The 22,912-nt window shown below is 34.8% G+C and overlaps 2 protein-coding genes across 2 annotated transcripts in view; both read left to right on the forward strand.

Annotated features, from left to right (window-relative positions):
* The window catches only part of TPR2 (Tetratricopeptide repeat (TPR)-like superfamily protein), a 102,603-nt gene that overhangs the window by 49,966 nt on the left and 29,725 nt on the right, over positions 1 to 22,912 (forward strand). Inside the window, exons 2-6 of the mRNA XM_089828570.1 lie at positions 10,791 to 11,003; positions 11,354 to 11,545; positions 11,659 to 11,859; positions 11,969 to 12,049; positions 12,405 to 12,537. Of these exons, the coding sequence (XP_089684696.1) occupies positions 10,791 to 11,003; positions 11,354 to 11,545; positions 11,659 to 11,859; positions 11,969 to 12,049; positions 12,405 to 12,537 (820 nt within the window). The remainder of the gene's footprint in view (positions 1 to 10,790; positions 11,004 to 11,353; positions 11,546 to 11,658; positions 11,860 to 11,968; positions 12,050 to 12,404; positions 12,538 to 22,912) is intronic.
* On the forward strand, positions 1,169 to 2,124 carry LOC149554527 (uncharacterized). Its single transcript, XM_089833482.1, has 2 exons — positions 1,169 to 1,466; positions 1,623 to 2,124. Exons 1-2 carry the CDS (start codon positions 1,382 to 1,384, stop codon positions 2,039 to 2,041), a joined length of 504 nt encoding a protein of 167 aa, XP_089689608.1. The 5' UTR covers positions 1,169 to 1,381; the 3' UTR covers positions 2,042 to 2,124.

Raw genomic sequence — 22,912 nt, forward strand, 5'->3', positions numbered from 1 at the left:
GGATTTGAGTGGATTTTAGAGGATTCTAACCGGTTTTCGAAGACAAATTTCTTTCCAGGTATGTTCATTTTATCATAGTTTGAAATTTTTTTATAGTTTTATAACAAATGTTCTTTTGTTTTTGTTGTTGTTTGTAAATGATTTCAAATCATTTCAAATCATTTTAAGTTTAACTCTATGTTTGAACTTTGAATCATTTGAAACCCTAGCTTCTAAGTTTTAACTTTGTTTATTCATTTTTCTATAAATTTATGTGTAGGGCAGCGGTCAAGCATTAAAAAAATGACAAACCCGCAAGAAGAGTGGCCACAAACACCATGCCCATCTGGATATATAGGCACTCGGCCTAAAAATGCAAGAGATAAGGCATGGTGGTATGCCTATGAAGCTCCAAATCCAAACGATATTGGGAAGGTGATATGCATTCCCTGTGAGAGAATTATTTCTGGAGGCATAAATCGCCTCAAATACCACCTTGCAGGCATAAAGAAACATGACTCAAATCCTTGTCTCAAGGTAATTGATGAAGAAAAAAGATTCATCCATGCCCTACTTGCAGCTGCTGAAGAGAAAAAATTGAATAGGGAGAGGGCAAAATTAGCTATGAGGGCAGCCATAGCTGAATCAGAAGGAGCTCCTTTTGATATGCAAGAGGAAGAAGAAGCACTTGAGAACATACCAGGATCTCTTCGTGGCCCACGGATCCACAAATAAAATTTCTCATTTACCGGTTCCACTTCTTCTACATCTCCTACTTCTTCATCATCACCATCCGGATCCCCATCAGGGATAGGTGGTTATTTTGTGCCCAGGAACACACCTGGAGCACAACCATCATTAGAGGGCACTGCATGGTTTAAGGAGGTGCATGAGCAAACTAATATTGCAGCAGCTGATTTTTGGTTTTTCAACAATATCTCAATGAATGCCGCTGATAGTCCCTATTGGGTCAATATGGTGAATGCAATGACAATATCAGACAAAGGGTACAAGCCGCCTAATCGCAAGGATATGAGTGGAAGGTTAGTATTTTACTATTTAGTAATTGTAAATAATTGTGATTCACTTTAGTTCATTATTATATTTTAAATCTTAATTGTTATAACTTATTTCCTAATTTTTTACTAACACTTACACTTTATTTAATATTACACCTAAATTTTGTTGGTTGCTTGACAAAGCGGTTGGTAGGGCAACATTGTTGATAGAAGACCAAAAGAAAGAGTGGAAGAAGTATGGCTGCACCATTTTATCTGATGGGTGGACAGATGGAAGAAGTAGAACCATTATTAACTTCTTGATTGCTTGCAAAGATGATGTGGTGTTTTGGAAATCTGTCGATGCCTCCAACAAAGTGAAAAATGCAGCCACATTGGCTTTAATGTTGGAGAATGTTGTCATGGAGGTGGGAATAGAGAATGTGGTGCAAATAATCACAGATAATGCAGCAGCATATGTGGCAGCAGGTAGATTTAATTTTTTATATTTGAATCAATATGAATTATGAATGTAATGCTATGGAATCTGGATAATGGTATTATTCAATTTAGATTTGATGTAATTTGTAAATACTAAATATGGAAAGTTTGTTATTGATTATTGATTTTTTGCTAATCTTTTAGGTAGAATCCTCCAAGAGAGGCATCCCACACTTTTTTGGTCACCTTGTGCAGCACACGTCCTTGACCTTTTTTTGGAGGACATAGGAAAACTTGATTGGGTGAGTCCAATTGTGGAAGATGCTAGGCGAGTCACGAAATATATCTATAATCACCCATGGGTTCTCAATTTGATGAGAAAAGCCACTAAAGGCAAAGATTTGATGAGACTTGCTATGACAAGGTTTGCAACGGTCTTCTTGACGTTGCAAAGTATTCTTGACCACATATTGGCTTTGAAGCAAATGTTTGTGTGTGCTGATTGGGTTGCTTCACCTTACGCAAAGAAGCCCGAAGGAGAGGCTGTGGCACGAATAGTGTTTGATGATAGCTTTTTTGCAAAGGCTAAGGAGATTGTGGAGGTAACTTCATTATATTTTTAGTGTATTCAAGTTTCATTATCAATTCATAACTTACTATGTTATTAACTAATTTGTATTTTTCAAATTTCAAATGTAGATGTCTCTGCCCCTAGTTCTAGTCTTGCGCACATGTGATGGGTAGCAATCCCCAATGGGAGGTCTTTATGAGGCCATGGATAGGGGGAAAGAGGCTGTTAGAAGTTACTATCACGGGGATAGTCTCAAATTTGACCCCATTTGGGAAATAATTGATAGGAGGTGGAACAATATGCTCCACCAACCTATTCATGCAGCAGGCTACTTCCTCAATCCCAAATTCAGGTACTATGATAATTGATTGTCCTTGAAGTTGGGATTTTAATAAGTCTTTATTTTACTTTACTTTTTAAGGTTGTGTAGTAAGATTTGATATCATTTTCTATTTGTTTTAGGGCTGATGATTCCTACTCAGATCCTAATGGAGAGGTCATGGAAGGTCTCTCCAAATGCATTGAGAGAATGATATCAAGTGAAGAGGAGAGAGACCTTATTGTGACCGAACAACAAATCTATGTGGAATCAAGGGGTCCTTTGTTCTCTTCTATGCTAGCAAAGAGAGCAAGATCTACTCAAGCACCAGGTAAAGCGTCAAACTTTAAAATTTTTGCTAATTGATAAGTTGTGCTTCTGATTTTTTTTTTCTTGCTTTAGAACTTTTTTAATTTTGTTTTGCAGATGCTTGGTGGGCAAGTTGGGGTGGCAATACCCCCAATTTAAGGAAATTTGCTCTTAGAGTCCTATCCCAATCTTGTAGCTCATCCCATTGTGAGCGCAATTGGAGCTTATTTGAGTCCATCCATACAAAGAAAAGAAACAGATTGACTCAAAAACGGCTTAATGACCTTGTTTATGTGCATTATAATCTTAAGTTGCACATAAAAAAGGCACAGCTCTTAGAACTACCTGGTCCGCTTGATCTAGATGAGATAGATCCTTATTCTGATTGGATAGCACAGGAGCCAAGTCCATTGTTTACACCAGATGAGATCGCTGATTTGGAGAGGCAGGCCATGGAGGGGGAGGCTAACGCTGATTTTCAGTTCACTATGGATGACATTGAGGATGAGGACGAGGATGATGATGATTCAGGCGAGGATCAGGCATTATCGTTAGGAGGAGATGCATCCTCTTCTAGGACGCCGAGCCAGTCAGTAGGGACGTCAAGTGAGGGGGCATAGCCACAAAGTTCACAGTCACGCAACTCACGCCCTATCCCAGTGCGGGGCACTTCTTCTAGGACTAGACCCCCTTGCTTTCCTGCTAGTGCAAGTGGAAAGAGGAAGATGTGATTGACATTGTCAAATTGGACTTTTAGTATTTACTTCTAGTTTGACAAATTGAAACTATTTAGTAATTTACTATTTTGCTTCCTACCATGAGCATTCTGCATGAGAATGCAATTTTGTACGCATTATACATTTATATATATCTAAACTTTGTTTCTTTCTTTTGTATTGTCTTTAATTAACTTATTATATGCATCTTCTCATTAAATTTTGCAAAATAAATGTATTTTTAATTAAATTTCAGCGGTTTTTTAGGTTCCCGAGTTTTTCCTGAGTTTTTTTTTTTAAATCACCGAGTTTTTCCCGATTAAACTTTTGGGGGGCTTGGCGAGTTTTTGCATTTTGCGAGTTTTCCAACTATGGTCTAAACAATAAAGGTTGACATACTTTTGATAATCGCCCTTTTGCCCATTCTAGCATGCCAAAGATGATTCTTTGGTCAAATTTGCACATTCTGCTTTATGTGGAACCTTGAAGATTTGTTCAATGACCTTAGGATCAAGGCTAATGATAACCTTGCCATTAGCGTCTTTAATAGTCTTCGTCTTTGGGGTAAACCATCGTGCACATCCGAGAATGAAGTCAGGTTTTATGGCCGCTATAAGAAATGTAGACACTAGTTGACTGTTGCTTCTTTTGATACGCTTTATTTCTTGACTAGCTGGAGCTTCAACTCTCTGTAGAAAATTAGTCACGTCCACATGACCAATCTTTGTGTCCATCACGTTATCCAAAATAGATATGATTGATGAAGGAGCTATATGAGCCAATTTTTTATCATATTGATATTTCATTTTGCCTTTGGATTTTGATAGAGAGGACATTTCTTGTGCTTGTACTGCAGCACAAAAACCCCAAAACATAAATACATCATCAGATGGAATCGCCATACGAGTTGATTTGTAATCAACAAAACTTTCGAAACAAATTGGAGACTTGGTAGATTCAATGAAATGATCTCGAAAAAATCATATGCATATGCAATGGATGAAAATGAAATGAACGGAATGCGGAATGAAGTGTTATGAAGGTGGAAAATATGGAAGATGGAATGAATGAGAATGTATGATAGTGGAATGCATGGGAATGTGTGCAAATAAAGATTGCTGATTTCAAAAGTGACTTAGTGTTTTCAATGCATTATTACATGAAAAATGAGTATATGTAAGTACAACATGTAATGGGAGATGGAAGGTGAGATGAGATGCGAATGCGGATGGAGGATGCACTTCACATGTAAGTGCAAATGGAGAATGAGATGGAAAGCATGAAAAGATGCAGAAACATGTATTTGGTCATGGAGGTGCAAATGCATATGGAGGGATAGAAATGAAAAATGGAAGAGGGATAATGAGTTTTATAGTCACTTTTGGTGAAAAGGGGAAGTCAAAGTACACCTGGGAGATGAAAATGGCATCTTTTTGACTTTTCAAAATGTGACTTTCAATCAAAATTGGACCTTTTAGATGCAATTACACGTAAGACATTTTGTGTAATCGTGTCGTGCGAATGGATGCGAAAAGTGAGATGAGTGAAAATGGAAATGGAAAATGAGATTATATGCATGTATGGATGGCGAATGAGATGGAAAACATGTAATTGCATTCGTTGAGTGAGAGATGAGGTGTTGTGACATGGAAATAGAAAGTGGAACATGATGATGCTTTCGCATGAAATGAAGCAAGAACAAGTTCTTGGGAAAGAACTTGCAATTTCTCCAAGTGGAGAAAACCGGCAAGCAAGCACAAAACACAAAAGAAAAAAATGTAACTTTGAAAAGTGACTCAAACATGCCAAGATGCAATGCACTTCAACACACAAATTTGAAATTGGGACTTGGGGAAGAACCTAAAACATGGAAAAGAACAAAAACTTCATTTTTAAAAGAAAAATGCACTTTCCATGGCAAAGATTTCAACAAGTGGCAATCATCAAGCAATTATATGCACAAAATTAGCAAGATAAGCATGAATTAAAAGCAAGAAAGAGTTCACTTACATGTGCGAAAAATGAAGGGAAAAGATACTCCAATGTTTGTAAAATTCTTCAAAAATGTTTGAATCTTTCAAACTTCCACAAATTCGAGTGGGAGAAGGTAGCAATCAAGGAGAAGTTGGTACAAGATACCAAAATGTGCCTTAAAAACACTCTTAGATCCAACGTTTTGAAGAACACATGCTTGGGACGTTTTTAGCAAAAAACATGTTTCTCCATGATGCAAGATCAAAACGGTTTGCTGTTTAGACACCAAAATGTGCATCAATATGTAATGCAATCCTAGAAAGAAGCCAAATTGATTTGCTTTGGAGCCAAAACGTGGAGTCAAAATGGATTTATTTGCTGATTTCTCCAAAAATGCACCCTAGATGGGAGCTTCCAAAAACATTTTTTAGCTTGTTGAATCCATTTTAAATGTAAGATAAATCATTGCCAATCAAAAACACCTCGAATAGAAGAAATCTCATGCAAATCCATTGAGAAAATCTCTACTTATGATCAAAATCGGGTTCTTGGAGGGCAAAAGCATGTTCTTCAAAAGCATGTTCTTCTTCAAAATCAGACTTTTGGAGTGTCATTGCATATATTAAAACATGTTTTTGGTCAAAATTGGACCTTTTTGGGTCACTTGCATGTTTTAAAATATGCATCTCATCAAAATCACACTTTTTGGGATGCTATGACATGTTTTAAAATATGAACATAAGCAAAATTGAACCTTTTGGAGGAGGATGCATGTTTTAAAATGAATCTGACTTTTTTGATGTAAAAGCCTAAAAACTTCACTTTTGATGCGATAGCATCAAAAAGGTCCACTTATGATAGACTTTTGATATAATGAACATCAAAAAGGTCCACCAAAATGAACTTTATATATAGTGACATGTAAAATGTCCACTTTTGAAGACTTCTTGTCATTTAATTCACTTAAAACTATAAAAATGTTACAAAATGGGCCATAAACAATATTTATCTATCCTATTTAAAAATATAACATATAAACATTATTTAAAAAGTAACATTTAAATAAACATTTGATTTAAAAACCAAAAATTAAATTGGAACTATATAGTTATATAGTTACTTTAAGTGAAAAATTAAAAAGTAACTCAACGTAAAATTATAACATAAAGTGCACTATAATCACTTTAAGTTAAAAATTTAAAGTTAAAGTAGCTTAAAAACATAACAAAAAATGAATATAAGTTACATTTATAAAAAAGTTAAAGTGAAATTAAAAATATAACATCATATTTTTAATTTGTGTTATTGCATCCAAAAGGTCCACTTTTGAGACACTAAAACAAACATATCTCTTGATTGACAACTCCGATTGAGCTCTAGGTTAGACCGAATCAAAGGGAAAAATGAAAGGCATAACATAAGCAAAATCAAAGGACTAAAAATTGTTTACCGTACTGGGTAAATGAATCAACGCATACAAATAATAGATAAGAACAACAGAGCTCCCTTATATTATTCGCATATGCCAAAGACATTACATTATGCTTCTGCTGATTACAATGATTACCCAGAGGGTGTATATATACATCCCGAGGAACCTTCTCGAAGGGGTCCGTTGGTTACATGACAATACCGAAGGGCCCGTCGGCTACAACAAGAACCTTCCCGAAGGGACCCGTCGGCTGCATAACAATAACCCTCCCGAAGGGACCCGTTGGCTACACAATATCTACCGACGACATACATCCTGTTGGCTACACAATATTTACCTACGACATCATCCCTCCCAAAAGAAAAAGTCATCTCCGGACGACAATTACAAAATATTTGAGACAAATTAACAAACAAAATACATTAACTGACTAACTACAAGATAAATCTGCTTTTGTCACAACACTTTCACATTCGTCCCGTGCCTACACCCACGTTGCATCCTGTAGCCTCTGCTAACACAATACTGTCTCCTTAATCAAGTTGACCTTGATAGCCACCCGTGCTACTTTCTCTGCTTCCAACTCTTGGGTACTTTAAGCCAAGTGTCGCTGTACTGCCTTCAACTGGATGATCAGCTCCTCACGAGCTCTCTATGCATCCACCAAGACAGCCTCACGTCCAACACTTACTCCAAGTGCTTCTAGTACACAAACACTCCATGCTTGCAGCAGCTTCAGGTCTCATCAACTGGTCACACTTCCCATGACTGATAATTGCATCGACTGGGGGTCTAGGGGGCATTGCCCCCAGCGGGGTCGAGGGGCAGCACCCCAGGCGCGCTCCCTATTGCAATACAGGGTAGGGTCGAGGGGCAGTGCCCCTTGCTGCCAAGACCAAATTAGCATTCCGAAACCCATGGAAAATAGCATGGACCCGTCGGCTACAACAAGAACCTTCGCGAAGGGACCCGTCGGCTACATAACAATAACCTTCTTGAAGGGACTTGTCGGCTACACAATATCTACCGACAACATACATCCTGTTGGCTACACAATATTTACCTACGACAAAAACAAACAAACGCAAACTCAAAAGCAAAGAATGGACGATGAAGGCTTCAAAAATCAAACAAAGGCTCGACAAAAAACAAAATGAAAAAGACTTGATGAAAGCCTTCAGTAAAACAATTTGATATACAAATTGAAATGGATCGATTGATCAACATTAAACAATTGAATATCAAATTCAAGCTTAGAATTGCGAAACTAGCTTGAAAAAGTTTTGTGCTGTTACCAACATTTTGTGATGACAAAATGTAGGACAACAGGAAGCACCACTATCTATTATTCACACATTTTCATTTGAATTCATCTCGCTTGATGAGGCGGAGTAGAATAATGGATTTTCATCTTTCTTTGTTTCAGCTAAAGAAGCTATAAGATTTTTTCCCTTTTTGGACAATTTCTCAAAGTATGTCCGAGTTTCTCACACTTATAACATTTAACTTTGGAGAAGTCATTTCTTTTGTGATTATTATTCTCTTTCCTTTTGTCATATTTCTTTCCTTTGAATTTCCTCTTTTCCCCTTTGTTATTAGAGACTAAGAAAAGAGCTTGCTTTTCTCCATCTTGATTTGAGATGATCCCTCTAGAGATTAGTCTTGATTCTTCTGATGTCAATCATTCTTTAGTTGATCAAAAGCTGGTATTGAAGGTCTATTGATGACTTGGATGAATGCTTCCCAAGATAAGGGCAATCCTCTACGTGCTATTATCAATAGTTCTTGGTCTTCTACTTTGCGTCCAATAGAAGATAGATGATTTTTAATTTCGGAGATCTTTCCAAAGTAGGATGAGATTGTTTCTCCTTTATTCATTTTAGTATTCATTAGTTGATTTTTTTAATATAATCAATCTACTTGAGTTGTTTATTTCAAACGTATCCTTAATTGTCTTGAATACTTCAAATGCTTTTTTTAGATTTGATATGGATGGAAGAATATGATCTTTTACGGAATCCACAATGATTTTCCTGGCTTTATTATTTCGTCTTTTCCAAGTGGCTTTTTCTACCTCATCTTTAGGTATCGAAATGTCTGATTTAATAAAAGAATCTAGTTCTTATTCTTCAAGAATTGTAATAATCCGAATTTTCCAAGAAAATAAATTTGCCGCTCCTTCGAGTGTGTCCTCTACTCTCACATTATTTGACATATTGTCCTCCTTTGATTCAAGATACAGTTTGAGAGTCTCTATACCAATTTGGCTCTGATACCATGTAAAGTGTAATAGATCTTTATTGGTGGAGACTGAGCAATTTTGTTTCAGTCTGATTTCCTTAATTTAGCAGACCTATTCGTTCCTTATGTGATTGCTTGGCTTCTTAATCTGATATGTGTTCTGAAGTAGTGTTCTGATATAGTCTGAGATCTATATGCCAATGTTATTGATATTATCTGCAGATAAGAATTGGGGCTAGTATATATATACATTGAAACATAACCAAGTAGGGGCATGACCCTACGTGGTCTTGCCTCAACTTATATAATAATAGCACCTGTTCATAACTGATCTTAACCAATGCTAATCACACCCGATGACAAGTCTTTTAATGATCAAATCGTTTGCCAAAGAAGACTCCCGATTCATCAATCAGTGTGAGCTAGTCGACACTTAATTATGATCTGTGGTAAGAATTAATAACACCCGATAGCAATTGGGATGTGATATAATGTCACTTGAAGATTATCAAATGTGAAGCACGCCATTCGATGTAATGATATCTTCAACATCTGAATGTAGAAGATCATTTGTCATATTAAGAATGAGGAATATAAGATACTTATGAAACTGATATTCTGCAGTATAAATTGTAATGACAGATTTGTAATATATATATATATATATATATATATAATGTCAGTTACTAATATTTAACCAGCAGATGTTTCAATACACTAAATGCTAACATTCTTAAGAAGCAATTTCTGAGTTTATGCTACTTTTTACTCAAGTTAATTAATCTCAAGAGTTAATACTTTCTGGATATGTAAAGACTATATATATGCGACATAAGATCGACAAAGGGTTCAAAATTTTGATTTGACAGACTATATATTTTGGAATTTTATATTTTTTGAAGCAATATTATCTGTGAATTTGGATGCGTGTGTCTAAATTCTGAGAAAGAGATTTCTGTGTGGATTTCTCTCTTGAACTGCTGAATCTGTCTAAGCTTTGGAATTATTCATTCATGTGCTTTATGATTTGTTCTGAACAGTTTGTTGAAGCTGGACTACTTTGTTATGCTGAAAACTAATGGGATCGGTGTATTCTATTGGAACTAAAATGTCGAATGAAGTTTGTATTCATGTCATATTGATGTGTGGATATTATAGTACATGGAATGATCAGATTAGTTTTCATTCATTGAACATCATACAAGGGAGATGTACCTTGAACTTTTCAGAGGGAATTACTTGTCATTTGCCCTACTGTTGCTATAGATTTGTGCTTATATCTAAGAGTCAAATTACCATTTTGCAATAAGGGACAAATTTGTTAGCCAACACATGGGCAACTACCTCTCCAGTGGTAATTTAATATTTCCTTCACATTTGAAAATCCTGTAGAGAAATGTATTTAACTATGCACAAGGTGTGAAGGATGCATGATTGAGATTCTTTGTCAAAACATGGGAAATTTGTAACTGCAAAACCTAGGCTAAATTTACATAAATTCAAGCTATTGGTGATTGTGTGTCCTAAACAGAAAAAGAAAAATATAGTTTGCACCATAAATTTATTTCTACCATCTTGTAATTTCATATTTTTCATCGCACTGGTGGACATCATAGAGCAGAATGTCTTCTATGTTGATATATATCATGTTTGCTATGGCTTGTGGGGCAGATGATGTCATGGCTGTAATTCAAATTTTTTTTACACAATTGGTCTGAATGCTTTTCCTATACCACTCTGGTGTGAAAATGAGAACTTTTGTGCTTTACATTGATTTAATTCTAATATCATACAACAATTCCTGTTGCAGGAAAAAGGGAACCAGTATATAAAGATGGGGAAGAAGCATTATGCTGATGCAATTGATTGTTACTCTCGGGCAATCAATCAGAAGATATCAAATGATATTGAGAATTCAATTTTTTTTGCAAACAGAGCTCATGCCAATCTTCTTCTTGGAAATTATAGGCGCGCATTGATGGATGCTGAAGATGCAGTAAAGATCAATCCAAAAAATGTTAAGGTTGTCTGGAATGACATAGGTTCTTCTGTGTTTACGAATTTACTTACATCCAATGGGTGCAATTTCTTAATGTTTTAAGCAAGGAAGATGCTGATGCCAATACACAGTTTAGTATTTAGCCTTTAGGAATAATTTGCGCACATAATTTCTTTTTCTTTTCCTTCTTTATGAACATGCTAGGCACATCTTTTTAGTTTTTAATTTCTTTCTTTGATTTAAATATTTTAGAGGGAATAAAGTCTTTCTAAGAGTTTCTATGTCTATTCTCCTTTATATGGATTATAAATACATTTAAACTTTTCCTTTTACCATAGATCCTTACCTGTTTACTTGTACAATTGTTTAATTAGGCCTATTACCGAGGGGCAAAAGCTGCTCTTGCTTTAGAATTATTGGAAGAAGCAGGGAGGTTTTGCAGAACAGGTCTTGAACATTTTATGTCTAATGATGAACTCAAAAAGTTAGGGGAACAAGTTAATGCAAAGCAGGCGGAGATTGACAATCGTAAGCTTCAAGCATCAGAAGCATTATCTATAGCAGAGGTTAGTAAGTCCAGATTGAAAAGATGTTAGAATTTATCTTCAATTTAACCGGTGCAAATTGTAAGGTTATATACCCTGAGGTCTAATATGACATTCTTTCTGGGATTTCACAGTTTCTTACTTCTGCATTAGAGAGTAGAGGTTTGAAGTTGGGAAAGGTCATGTATAAAGAGCTAACTGGAGTAAGGAAGCCTAGGTTGGATGAATCTGGTATACTGCACTGGCCAGTTCTCTTCCTTTATGGGGAGGTCATGTCTAGTGACTTTGTTGAGGACTTCCCTGAGATTGACACATTCGCATTACATCTTGATATGATATCCTTGCAAAATCATTTTTCTCAGCCTCCACATTTACTTCATTCTATTTGTTTTGCCAGAAAACATGTGAATAGTTTACATGTTGCCATGTCCTTAGCTTACACACTTATTTGGAAAAGATGCACCTCAGCTGCCTTGGGATGAACATCACGCATACAGTCGTGAAGCAATAGAACTCTATTATCAGGTACATTTTAGCAAATGAATCTGATGCTTATATTTCTAAGTTTGAAGGAAAACAAGATAATTGTGCATGCTTCAATGGAAGAAATTGTAACAAAATGAAACAGTAGGATGAATTCTTTGTCTAGACAAAATGGAAAGGAAACTACCATATAACTAAGAATGATTCAATTGGGCCCTCAATATTCCTCTCATGGTTTATGTGATATTCACAATTATCTTGTAATCTGATTGGTGGTGCCACCCTCTATATAAAATAAGTTTGTATGTTATTTCTTGCTTGGTAATTTCCCCTTTCATGGAACATTTTTTCCTTTTTCTCCAGCTGCATTCACTTGATAATGCAAATTAGACATCAGTCAAATGCAGGGAGGCCCTTATCTAAAAGAAAAGTTTTTGAGTACTTTTTGGAGGACACAGCTGGTACCATAGCCACAAATTTTGAAGAAGCAGATGATGGAAATCTAGATGACGATTTTGCAAGTATGTCAGGTATATGATATACTGAACCAAAAACCATGTTGCAGAGCTATATATGTATTTTGCCTGAAAGAGTAGAGTATTTTGCCTGGACTCCTGACAGAAATCAGCTTTTTGGAATTTGATGTGTTTCTGTATTTAATAGTTTTGATTGGTAAGGTCTACTAGCCTCGCTGTCCAAATAACAATTTGATATGTTGAAAATATTAAACTATATAATATGTACATGTATTAGCAATTTATCACAATAATCAATGCTTTGAAGAAGAAATTGTTTGTGTCAGAAAAGACGAAAAGCAAAGAAATAGATGTTGAGATAGTTTGTTTTTTCTTTTGAAAGTTTTGAAAAAGACATACTAAGGGATCTGTAGAGTGGTGCATATGCAAAGACATTTTGACATTGAGAAAAAGGTTTAAAAATAAAAAGTGATGCTGATATTCGAAGTCTGGCCCTAGAATAAAATGTTAAAAACTGTTATGACATCACGATCAAAGGTTCCTAGTTGTCTATTATCATGAAAGGTCAATGCAATCAGATTGGATTGCACCCATCTTCATTTCCTGCATGTCTGCAATAGCAGTGTATATTATTTGGTATGACCTTGATTCAGCCACAGAAACAGGAAACTCATATTCCTCTGGTCAGAAACATCTTAAGCAGGATAAACATTCTGAACAGTGGAGGAGGATATTCATGTCACCCAACCTAAAAAAATGTAATTATACTTAGGTTTTAGAAACCAGAACTGTTTCTCGCTACACCAACCATCACGCCCAAGGTGCCCAAAGGCTCCATTCGTGGCTGAATGTGGAGAGAAGTCTTCTTTACTTTCAATGATCCAATCTCTGACACCAATGTGTCTTCGTACATGTCTTATCAAGGGTGGATTTATATCTTAGCCACTTTATAAGGTCCCCTTTTTGAAATAGGATTTAAAAATAAATAATAGAAAAATAAATAAATAATTAAAAAAATAAATAATATGATTACAAGTTGTTTAAGATTAATGAAAGGTCAAGAGGCATGCAATGAAGAGTTGTGACTCCCTCAACATAAGATATAAAAGGGATTACAGTTTGAAGGGATTACAGTTTGTTTGAAAGAGGATATAGGAAGGGAATGAAATATCATTTTGGATGTAACATCAGACATATAAGTAGATATAAGTAGCAAGCAGCGATGCCAAATTAATGAGCAGAGATAAGGTTAATGCGGCAGTGATATAGTAGTGTGCAGCGAATATATTATAAAACTTAAAAGCCACTGAGTCATCCATGAAGAATGGCAATGAAAATTATTGTTAAAGTAGTGATCAAGGTTGAAGGTTTTCATTGTTAGTGAAAGACACATCATTATGAAATGTTGCCTTTCATCACAATAGGTGTGCCGTGTGTACATTCATGAAGTCAGCCCTCCTCAGGAAGATACATTAAGTTGTGAAATGCACTTGAAGGGAGACTGGAAGATATCAAATCTGCAAATGAGAAGATAAAAGGGAAGATCATCAAAGAAAAGCCTAAAGGTTGAAGGCATAAATGTAAAAAGAGATTATAGCAGAATTGTAAGAAGAGTATATGCAGATATAAAAGAGGAGTATATGCAGATATAAAAGAATACGCTGATGTAAACTGAGAAGGAAAGAAAGAGAAGTATTAAGAAAAGATGTAGTTTGAAGATGTGAATCAAGAAAGCTTTGGTGGATGAAAGAAGGAATAAAGAGAGGATTATGCAAATCAAGGAGTATAGAAAAAAGAATTGGAAGTAAATAAGGGAGAGACTATTATTACAATAATAGATAGTTTCTATTATCTCTGTTTAGTATCTAATGGTTATCTATTGTAACCTTCTGCAAATATTAGAATGTTTCTAATATTTAGTTTTCTGTTTGAAGAATAGAATGCTTCTATTCTCTACGATTGTTTCTTAAGGAAACATCGTTCAGTCTCTTGTATAAATTGATCTCTTGATCACTATTAATAACAAGCAAATCTTTTCCAATTACTTCATAATAACTATTTCAAAAGGGCAGAATTTATGAAGGGTTGTACTCTTCCAAAGGGTGCTAATTGTGGAAGGTTGTGATTTTTTCCAACCGCAGAAATTATGAAGACACGTGACCTCTCCCTTACCTTCAAAGGTACAAAGGGAAGACGAGTTCATTTGAGGGAGTCGAGGGCTATCAATTGGGAAATAAATTTATTGCTCTCAAAGGGCAGCAAGGAGGGTGGTGACTCATGTCTTATGAAAGATGGTGATCCTTTCACCAACAAAGTATAAAAGAAATCCCAATCATTTGAGGATCACTTATGAATCATCATCCATGAATCCACATACACAATCATCATTTATCAAATCAAAGAAACAATCAGTCATCAAACCACTCTATCAAATGAGCATACATTCAATTTAGCAATATATTGAACCAGCACTCATTACATCATCACTCACAAATCGTCTAATCAACAATCTCTTAATCATTACTTATCTAATCAACAAACCACTCATTATTACACTGGTACCTCGAATCATACAATCAAAATAAACTGTCCAATCACTCAAGTATAGTCAGCAGCAGGAGAATAAATAAATATATATGCTCAGCAATATTCTTGATTATTAATCAAGCAGGCAATAAAATATTCAGTAGTTTCTATCAATCAGTAATCTGATGCACACAGAAATCCATTGCGGCAGCATAATCAAAGTCTTGAAACATATTAAAAAATTCATTTCATCTGCAGAAATGTAAGGATCAAATCTGCAGATTAAGCATTCATTGACACCAAGATCAAATCCCCAGCATAGCATTAAACAACAGTGGGCAATCTCAGATCACACAAGAGACTGCAGCTCATCAATAGATGATAGTGAGGAATCGCAATAAAACATCTTGGTATGAATAATCATATTTGTCAATTCTATATATATAAATAAAAATATCTTATGTTTGAGATGGATAGATATACATACTGTCTGAAACCCACCTTGCAATAGAGAGGGCCTGAGGTGTAAGAGAAGTGTGGCAGATGGCTTGTAAGAAGGCCGTCCTAGTAGGTCTGTGATGGCCTAGGGCAAAGAGGACACTTATAGAGTTAGGTAACCTCCGCTTGACTCTACAAGATGGCAACTTTCTGTAGGGTGACAAGACATGATCTGAGAAAGCAGGTGCAAGTCACCAAGCAAGAGGGCTATGGTAGACATCCACATGTTTGTAACCTAAGTATTCAATGTGATAGACTAACCCTTTTATATATATATTCTGACTTGGCTTGGACTTGGCAAGGCTGACTTGACTCGGGATTCAACAAAACTCAACAAAGTGAAAACACCCAAGAAATTTAGAGATTTTAAAGGATTAAAAGCTTGTTTCATGCACACTTTATTGAATAAAGCATAAAGACACAATAACATCATCTAATAGAAGCTAATTTGATCGCATACACAAGTATAAATCAATCACATAAGTATAAATGCAAATTGTAGCTGAAGGAAATAACAAACTTTGATATACAAAATTAGAAATATTGCCAAATGTATAGAACTCATGTAATATGAAATCCATGATATCAGACGTTTCAAACATATATCAAAACAAAACTAAGCCTATGGCTCAGCCTCAGCCTCATAGGACCTTGCATCCCTCCTACAAAGGCGTCTAAAGTAGGTCTTGGATGAATGAACAACCATAATCTGTGCTTGTGAGACATCACTTTGACCAACATCAGCTGTGCCTATGCCTGTGTGTGATTGTGCTCTATCCTTCTATGCCATGACCACCTTAGCCTCTCTACTGGCTTGGTGAACCCACACAAGGACCTTGTCAGTAAAGATTGGATTAGTAGGCTCAATGATCTAGTCAGATTCTAGATTGGCCTCCTCTATTGTGTTCGGGCTTAATCTATCTCATTCTAGGATGAAGGTTGTAATGAACAAATTGAATCCTCTACAAACTGTCTATTGTGCGTTTTCGAGCAAATGTGCTTGAACATGCTCAATTTGTGCTCAAAACTTGAAGCATTGCATGGATGGCTCAATATGTGGATGACAATTCTCTCAAGGTTGGTATTTTAGGCCCAAAAGTCTACCACCACCTATGTGAAGAAAAACTCAGTCTCATTTCCAACTCTAAGACTAAATTTTGAAATAAAATCATGCAGTTAACTTATAGTTTTAATTGGCTGCAATTCTGTGCGGGCGATTTTGCACATTCAACTATGAACAACTTCTCTTGTGCATTATCAAACGGCTCTATTTTGTGGAGTGTATTTCTGATATTAGAATCACTAGTAGTCATCTACTCTACCATTGAATAAAACCAAGTAAGAACCTCCTTATCCACCTTATTGAGGTAATAAGCAATTGCATGGATGAGCTTGTGAAGCTGGAGGTGCCATCTCATATCAATTATTGTTCAAATGAGAGGCTACTTACTCTCATCTCCTCTATATACATATCTAATGGCCTCCTTGGCTCTATCCATGCCCTCATATATGTAGCCCACCATAGTGGACTTCTCCCCATCAACTCATAGGAGAACTACTAGGGGCTTAGTGACTTATGAATATTGTGAAACAATGACAATTAAGTGTGAATTAAAAGTAAATACTTAAACATAATGTAGAATTTATAAAAAAATTACTTGCACAAGGGGTCCAAAAACTTGTATTGTCAAAAACACAATCTCCCACATGAATCCCTGCAATGGTCATATTATAGGTTGAGGAAGTACCTTCCTCATGAACAAGCATGCACCTTGAAGATGCCTTTGACTGCATCGAGGATTTTAATATGATAAAATTTGGAGCAAGTCTTGTGATGCTAGGGTGAGCCAACTCCTTCGACCCTGCAAATTGCTTGATTATGCAAGAACCAATGCATGATTGTAGATAAAATTGCAAATGTTTTTGGCCTTATTAGCACATGTTTTGATCCATTCAGTCTTGCCAATATCCTTTAATAAAAATTCAAGGGAATAGGTTGCAAATGGAGACTGCTCAGGCGTTTCTCTGATAGGCCAACATTGGGGCAAATAATAATAAAAGAATCAATGATTTGTGATGGAATTCAGCTAGTTTGTACATGTCAATCCGAGAGTGTAAGATTGTGAAAGGTGTCCAAGCGATATGCTATCAATGGATGATAGTTGTGAGATGAGGGTTTATGAATGCATCTACAACACACGAATCTAAAGCTATAGGAAATCAAAGTGATTGCAGTGACAGGAATTGTCACTTCTTGACGATATAAAGATCAAAAACAAAATTATCTTCCTGTAATAAAAATAATAATGACAATAATCTATAAATTAAACAATAATAAAATCATTTCTATATTACATTCTAATTATTGAATGACTAATCAAGAACTTACTAACTGATACAAACACGAAAGTATGTTGTGATGATAATCTAAGTAAGAAATATACATTTATACAAGTAGAATAACACTCTAATGAAATGCATCACCGTGTTTCACCATGGAGTGGGCCCTTACTCATGGCTTGCACGGTGGATAGAAGAAACACTGTTTCTATGCTGTTAAAATTATGCAAAGCATCCTTTTATTCATATAATATAATATCAACGTCCTCTTTTACAACTCCTTTACAATATTCTGCGTTTTTTTAATAACACTGTCCACCTACATTCTATCTCTTGCTGCCTATATATACGCAGCATTATACTGGCTTTTACATAACAACTCTATAATAGAAATCTACTATTTGCAGATAATAGTCATTTCATTTCAACAGAATACTCTTGTCCCCATATTTAATTAAGTTGTGGTTTTAGTTTGACCCGTAACCAATAATAATAAGGAGAAGATTGAAGAAGTACGGTTATAACAGAATGCATAGAACCACAGGTTTTTCAGCATGTATCCACGTAATTTGCTGCAGGTACGGGTAGAATATATATATGGCATAAAACAGAAATATATCCCATGCCAGGAATAAGCAATTAGTTCCATCATTCTAACAAAACAATATTGTCCTCATTTACTGCTGATTCATGGAATAATTCAGTGGCACATATCAAGAAGGTTCCATATTGCATCGTATCCTCCACCAGTCGTCAATGCCCTTTCCACATATTTACGTAGGGTGCAACAAATGCATCTTATTTCAAAGTTGATGGAGTTTCATATTGATGAAAGAGCTACAGGAAGATGCATAGCAGGCGAGACAAGAAGAACCATAACATATTATCAACATGTTAGATAAAGACAATTTCATTTGTTTATTCACATATTCTATCTAATAACTATATTAAATATTATTCATAAATATTAGATCATATGCAATATAGAAGGATAAAATGGAATATTAAAATGAACATGAAGGTTTATTTGAAAGGTAAAATATGGCATAATCTGGGACATAAATTGTTCTCATCACTCTCCATTAAAAGTCTACCTATAGAAACATAACTTGTTGCATTCCTTATCACCACTTGAACCATGTTTTCTTCCCCCACCTCACATATGACTTTCTCAATAGCCTTACATAAGTATGTAACATTTTTGACATTTGAGGAAGCATCAATGGACTTAAGAAATACGGTGGATACTAAAAATAAAGCAAAATCAATGGTCAATCAAGAAATCATAAATAACAAAATTCAAATATTAGTCACTATATCGAACTCAAATTATTCAATGCATCTAGGGAAGTAGAATAATCAATCATGTCACAGAAAATAAGTAAATTAAGGTGTCCTATTCCTCCTATTGATCCAACCATCTATCATGATGAGGCAACCCTTTTTGCTCCAAAATTCTCACTGTTCTTGTAATTCAACTTTTATATAATCAATCTTTTTTAACAAAAGAAAATTACTTAACTCAACAACAGTAGGGGCTTTAAACCTTGTTGTACAAATAGTTACGATATATATCATGCCTCACCAATAAGGAGATCTGTCACTAGTGGATTAAACAAGAGCTCATGGTGAGCTGGAGTCCTTATCTTTTGAAGAAATGGGAGCAACGATGAAGTTGAAAAACAATGTAGTCTTAATGTAGAACAAAAACTATACTATATCGAAGAGTTTAAGTACAAGGTATATGGCTGAAACATTTTTGGATTGAATGACAAAGAGACTAGTGGGATTAAAATTTGAGATATGTAGCGGAAACATAAAATAGCCTCTATGTTTTAAAATAGCAATTAAGCCTTTGTGAAAACAAGGTTGAACTATAAGTGTATAGTTATAAAAAATATTCAAAAATCAATTCATTATATAACAATGCAAACATAAAATATTTTGTATTTTATTTTTTTAATTTGTGAGATAAAATGTTGAGTAATATAGATTAATCGATAAATTATTGTTAAAATAGAAAAAAAGAAAATGTAAGAAACAATTAAAATATAAATATGTAAATGTAAAAGTAAAAATGAAATTTATTTAAAAAAAAATTATATAGCCAATATTGTAAATTCATCATTTAAAATGAGAAAATAAATTTCCACAATCATTGTAGTTTTATCTTTAAAATAAATAAATTCATCTTAAAAAATAAACTTAATATTATAAATTTATTTTTAAAATTAACTTATAATGAATAAATAATCTATCTAAAAAATTGAACTTACATAATCAATATTATACATTTATTTTAAAGTTAACTTAAAATACAAAAAAAAGATAATGGTATTATAAATCTATATTAAAACACAAGTATCTTCAATTTAATATCCTACAAAAAATTTATTTGAAATGTTGAAGGGCCATGCAAAATTTACAAAAACATAGGAAAAAAAAACGCTCATCATTTCCCATTGACGTGTGATGAGTAGAGCAAATTTTCTTGAAATGTATATTACAGGACTTTCACTATATGTGTCAGCGAATTTGACAAATTATTTAATTAAAAAACTTCCCTGTCAAACTCCCTGACACATGTCCTGATAGATATTTATTCATTTTTATTGTTGGCTTTTGTTTTGAGCTCTTTTCATTCTAGAAATAAGATTTATCCCTAGGAAATTGGTCGGGGGACAAAAAGAATTAACAAATTAGAAGGGTGAAAATGAATTAAAAAATATTTTGTTTAAAACCTTAGCTTCGAATAAGTTTTTGGCATGAAAAGATTAATACAAATTGGGGTGGGGGGTCTAACGGGAACATTAGTTCCGTGCCTTTATATACAAGGTAGGGACTAATAAGTATGTGTAATAAAATTATAAAAATTCATTTGACAAAGCAAAGATCAAATTATAAATTATAAATTTAAAACAATCAAATAAAAAAGAATTACATGGCCACAACAAATGGAATGTTGCAAAATTACCGAAACTTGCAAATTGCTCTTTTTGCATCATCATGGACCTCATTGTTTCAAGCGAGGGTTGTGAACCAGCAATAGCGCGTGGCACAAAAACCGTCCAACTTTGGTTTTTGAACTCTAGGACCAATGTAAACGATGCCACAAGGACCCGAAGTAGAAGCACTAGCACTAGCAAAAGAACTAGGACAAAACAAAGGCACGAAAATACCCTCTCCAACACAACCTACGGGTGTGGCTGAATGAGAACACATACTTGCCAACTCCATTGCCTCCTCTTTATTTCCTTTAATTGTTCAATTGATTCTATTGTTAGGAATAACAATGCATAATATACAACTTGGGGAGGGGTGGTGGTAATTAGTTGTAGCAATCTTAAATCCTTGAACCATTCACCATAGCATAGATGTGAACAATAAAGTGCAATGAACAAGAAATAACACCACAACGCACAACACAATTTCTTTTGATGTGTAATCCTATTAAGGGAAGACCTTAGTGGGGATCAAATGCACTAGATAATGTACTAGCACATATAAAACTTTGTTAAAGGTTGATGGGGAATGCACATGCATTCAGACATTTGCTTGGAGTTCAGTGCCTCAACACAAGGGCAACGACCTTGATTTAGACAAAAAACCAATTACAACAAGGGCAATGACTCAAAAGATGGACTACAATGCACTAGAAACGTGAACTGACTGATAACATCGACTATGCCAATACAGTTCTAATGAAGTGCATCAACTCTATTAGACTCCACTGATACTTCTTTTCAAGGTCTTTGATATCTGATCACTAACTTTCCTTTGTATCACAATCTTTCATCAAATCCACATTTGCAATCTCAACTTTGCATCATCATCATAACTCTCACACACCACACACCACACATTCACTTATACACTTCTCAATTCACCAAAGAATTCCCTTCTTAAATGCAAGTCCATAACTCTCCATTAGGTCGGGCTAATAAGAATTCTTAATCACATCATCCAATACAAACATAAATCCACACACTACCATAACAATAATTAAAGCAATACGTTTCCTAATCGAGTCGGCCAAGAAACATTTCACTGTCTTCTGTCTAAAGAATACTGTGTTTCTTGTCATCAATCCACAAACAAATCCAATAGTGAATGCATATCCATGTCTAAATAACATCATTAGTTTCACATACCAATTTCGACTCCACCTAAACTTTCCCAAGAAAATACCTTACCACTATCCATAAAAATTTACAGATAAACTGTCTACAACTTGTCTTTAATATGTTCCTTGTAACTCCAGCAAATGAATACATCAACACCTGTGATAACATATATCATCTCAATATATCCAAGAACATAATCCTAGCTGCACATGATCTTGTCCTCAAAACTATGTCTTCATCGAAACTATCAAGTACACAAATTAACTTAAGAATATTGGCTGTTTGACGCATATGTTGACGTCAATGACAAAACATTAATGCCAAACTTTAAACTACAATAATTAGCAACAATTCCATCAGGAATGCAACAATCTCCCCCTTTGCCATTGATGACAACATATGGAGTGAAAAACCAATCAATACAGAAAGTTACATTATATTATATAAGTAATTGGTAAATATTTGCTTGTTATTAACAGAGACCAAGAGGTCTATATATACAAAAGAATAAAGCGATGTTTCCTTAGGAAACAATCGTAAAGAATAGAAATATTCTATACTAGCTAAAAAAAGCTAAAGAAAGCTAACATATAACTACAACTAACTAAATGTTAGAAATGTTGTCCTGCATTTTGTCACCACAAAATGTAAATAATAGCACGAAACTTTTTCAAAATAGTTTTGCGTTTCTCTAAGCTTGAATTTGATATTCAATTGCTTAATGTTGATCGAATGATCGATTTCAATTCGAATATCAAATTATTTTTCTGAAGGCCTTTATCAAGTTGTTTTTGTTTTTCTTTCTGTCGAGCCTTTGCTTGATTTTTGAAGCCTTCACAGTCCGTTCTTTGCTTTTGAGTTTGCGTTTGCTTGTTTTTGGTCCTTTGGATTTTCTCATGTCATGCTTTTCATTTTCCCCTTCAATTCAGTCTAACCTAGAG

This window comes from Cupressus sempervirens, chromosome 5 (assembly GCF_028749045.1).
Source record: "Cupressus sempervirens isolate cs-2001-9-10 chromosome 5, ASM2874904v1, whole genome shotgun sequence".
Lineage (NCBI taxonomy): Eukaryota > Viridiplantae > Streptophyta > Pinopsida > Cupressales > Cupressaceae > Cupressus > Cupressus sempervirens.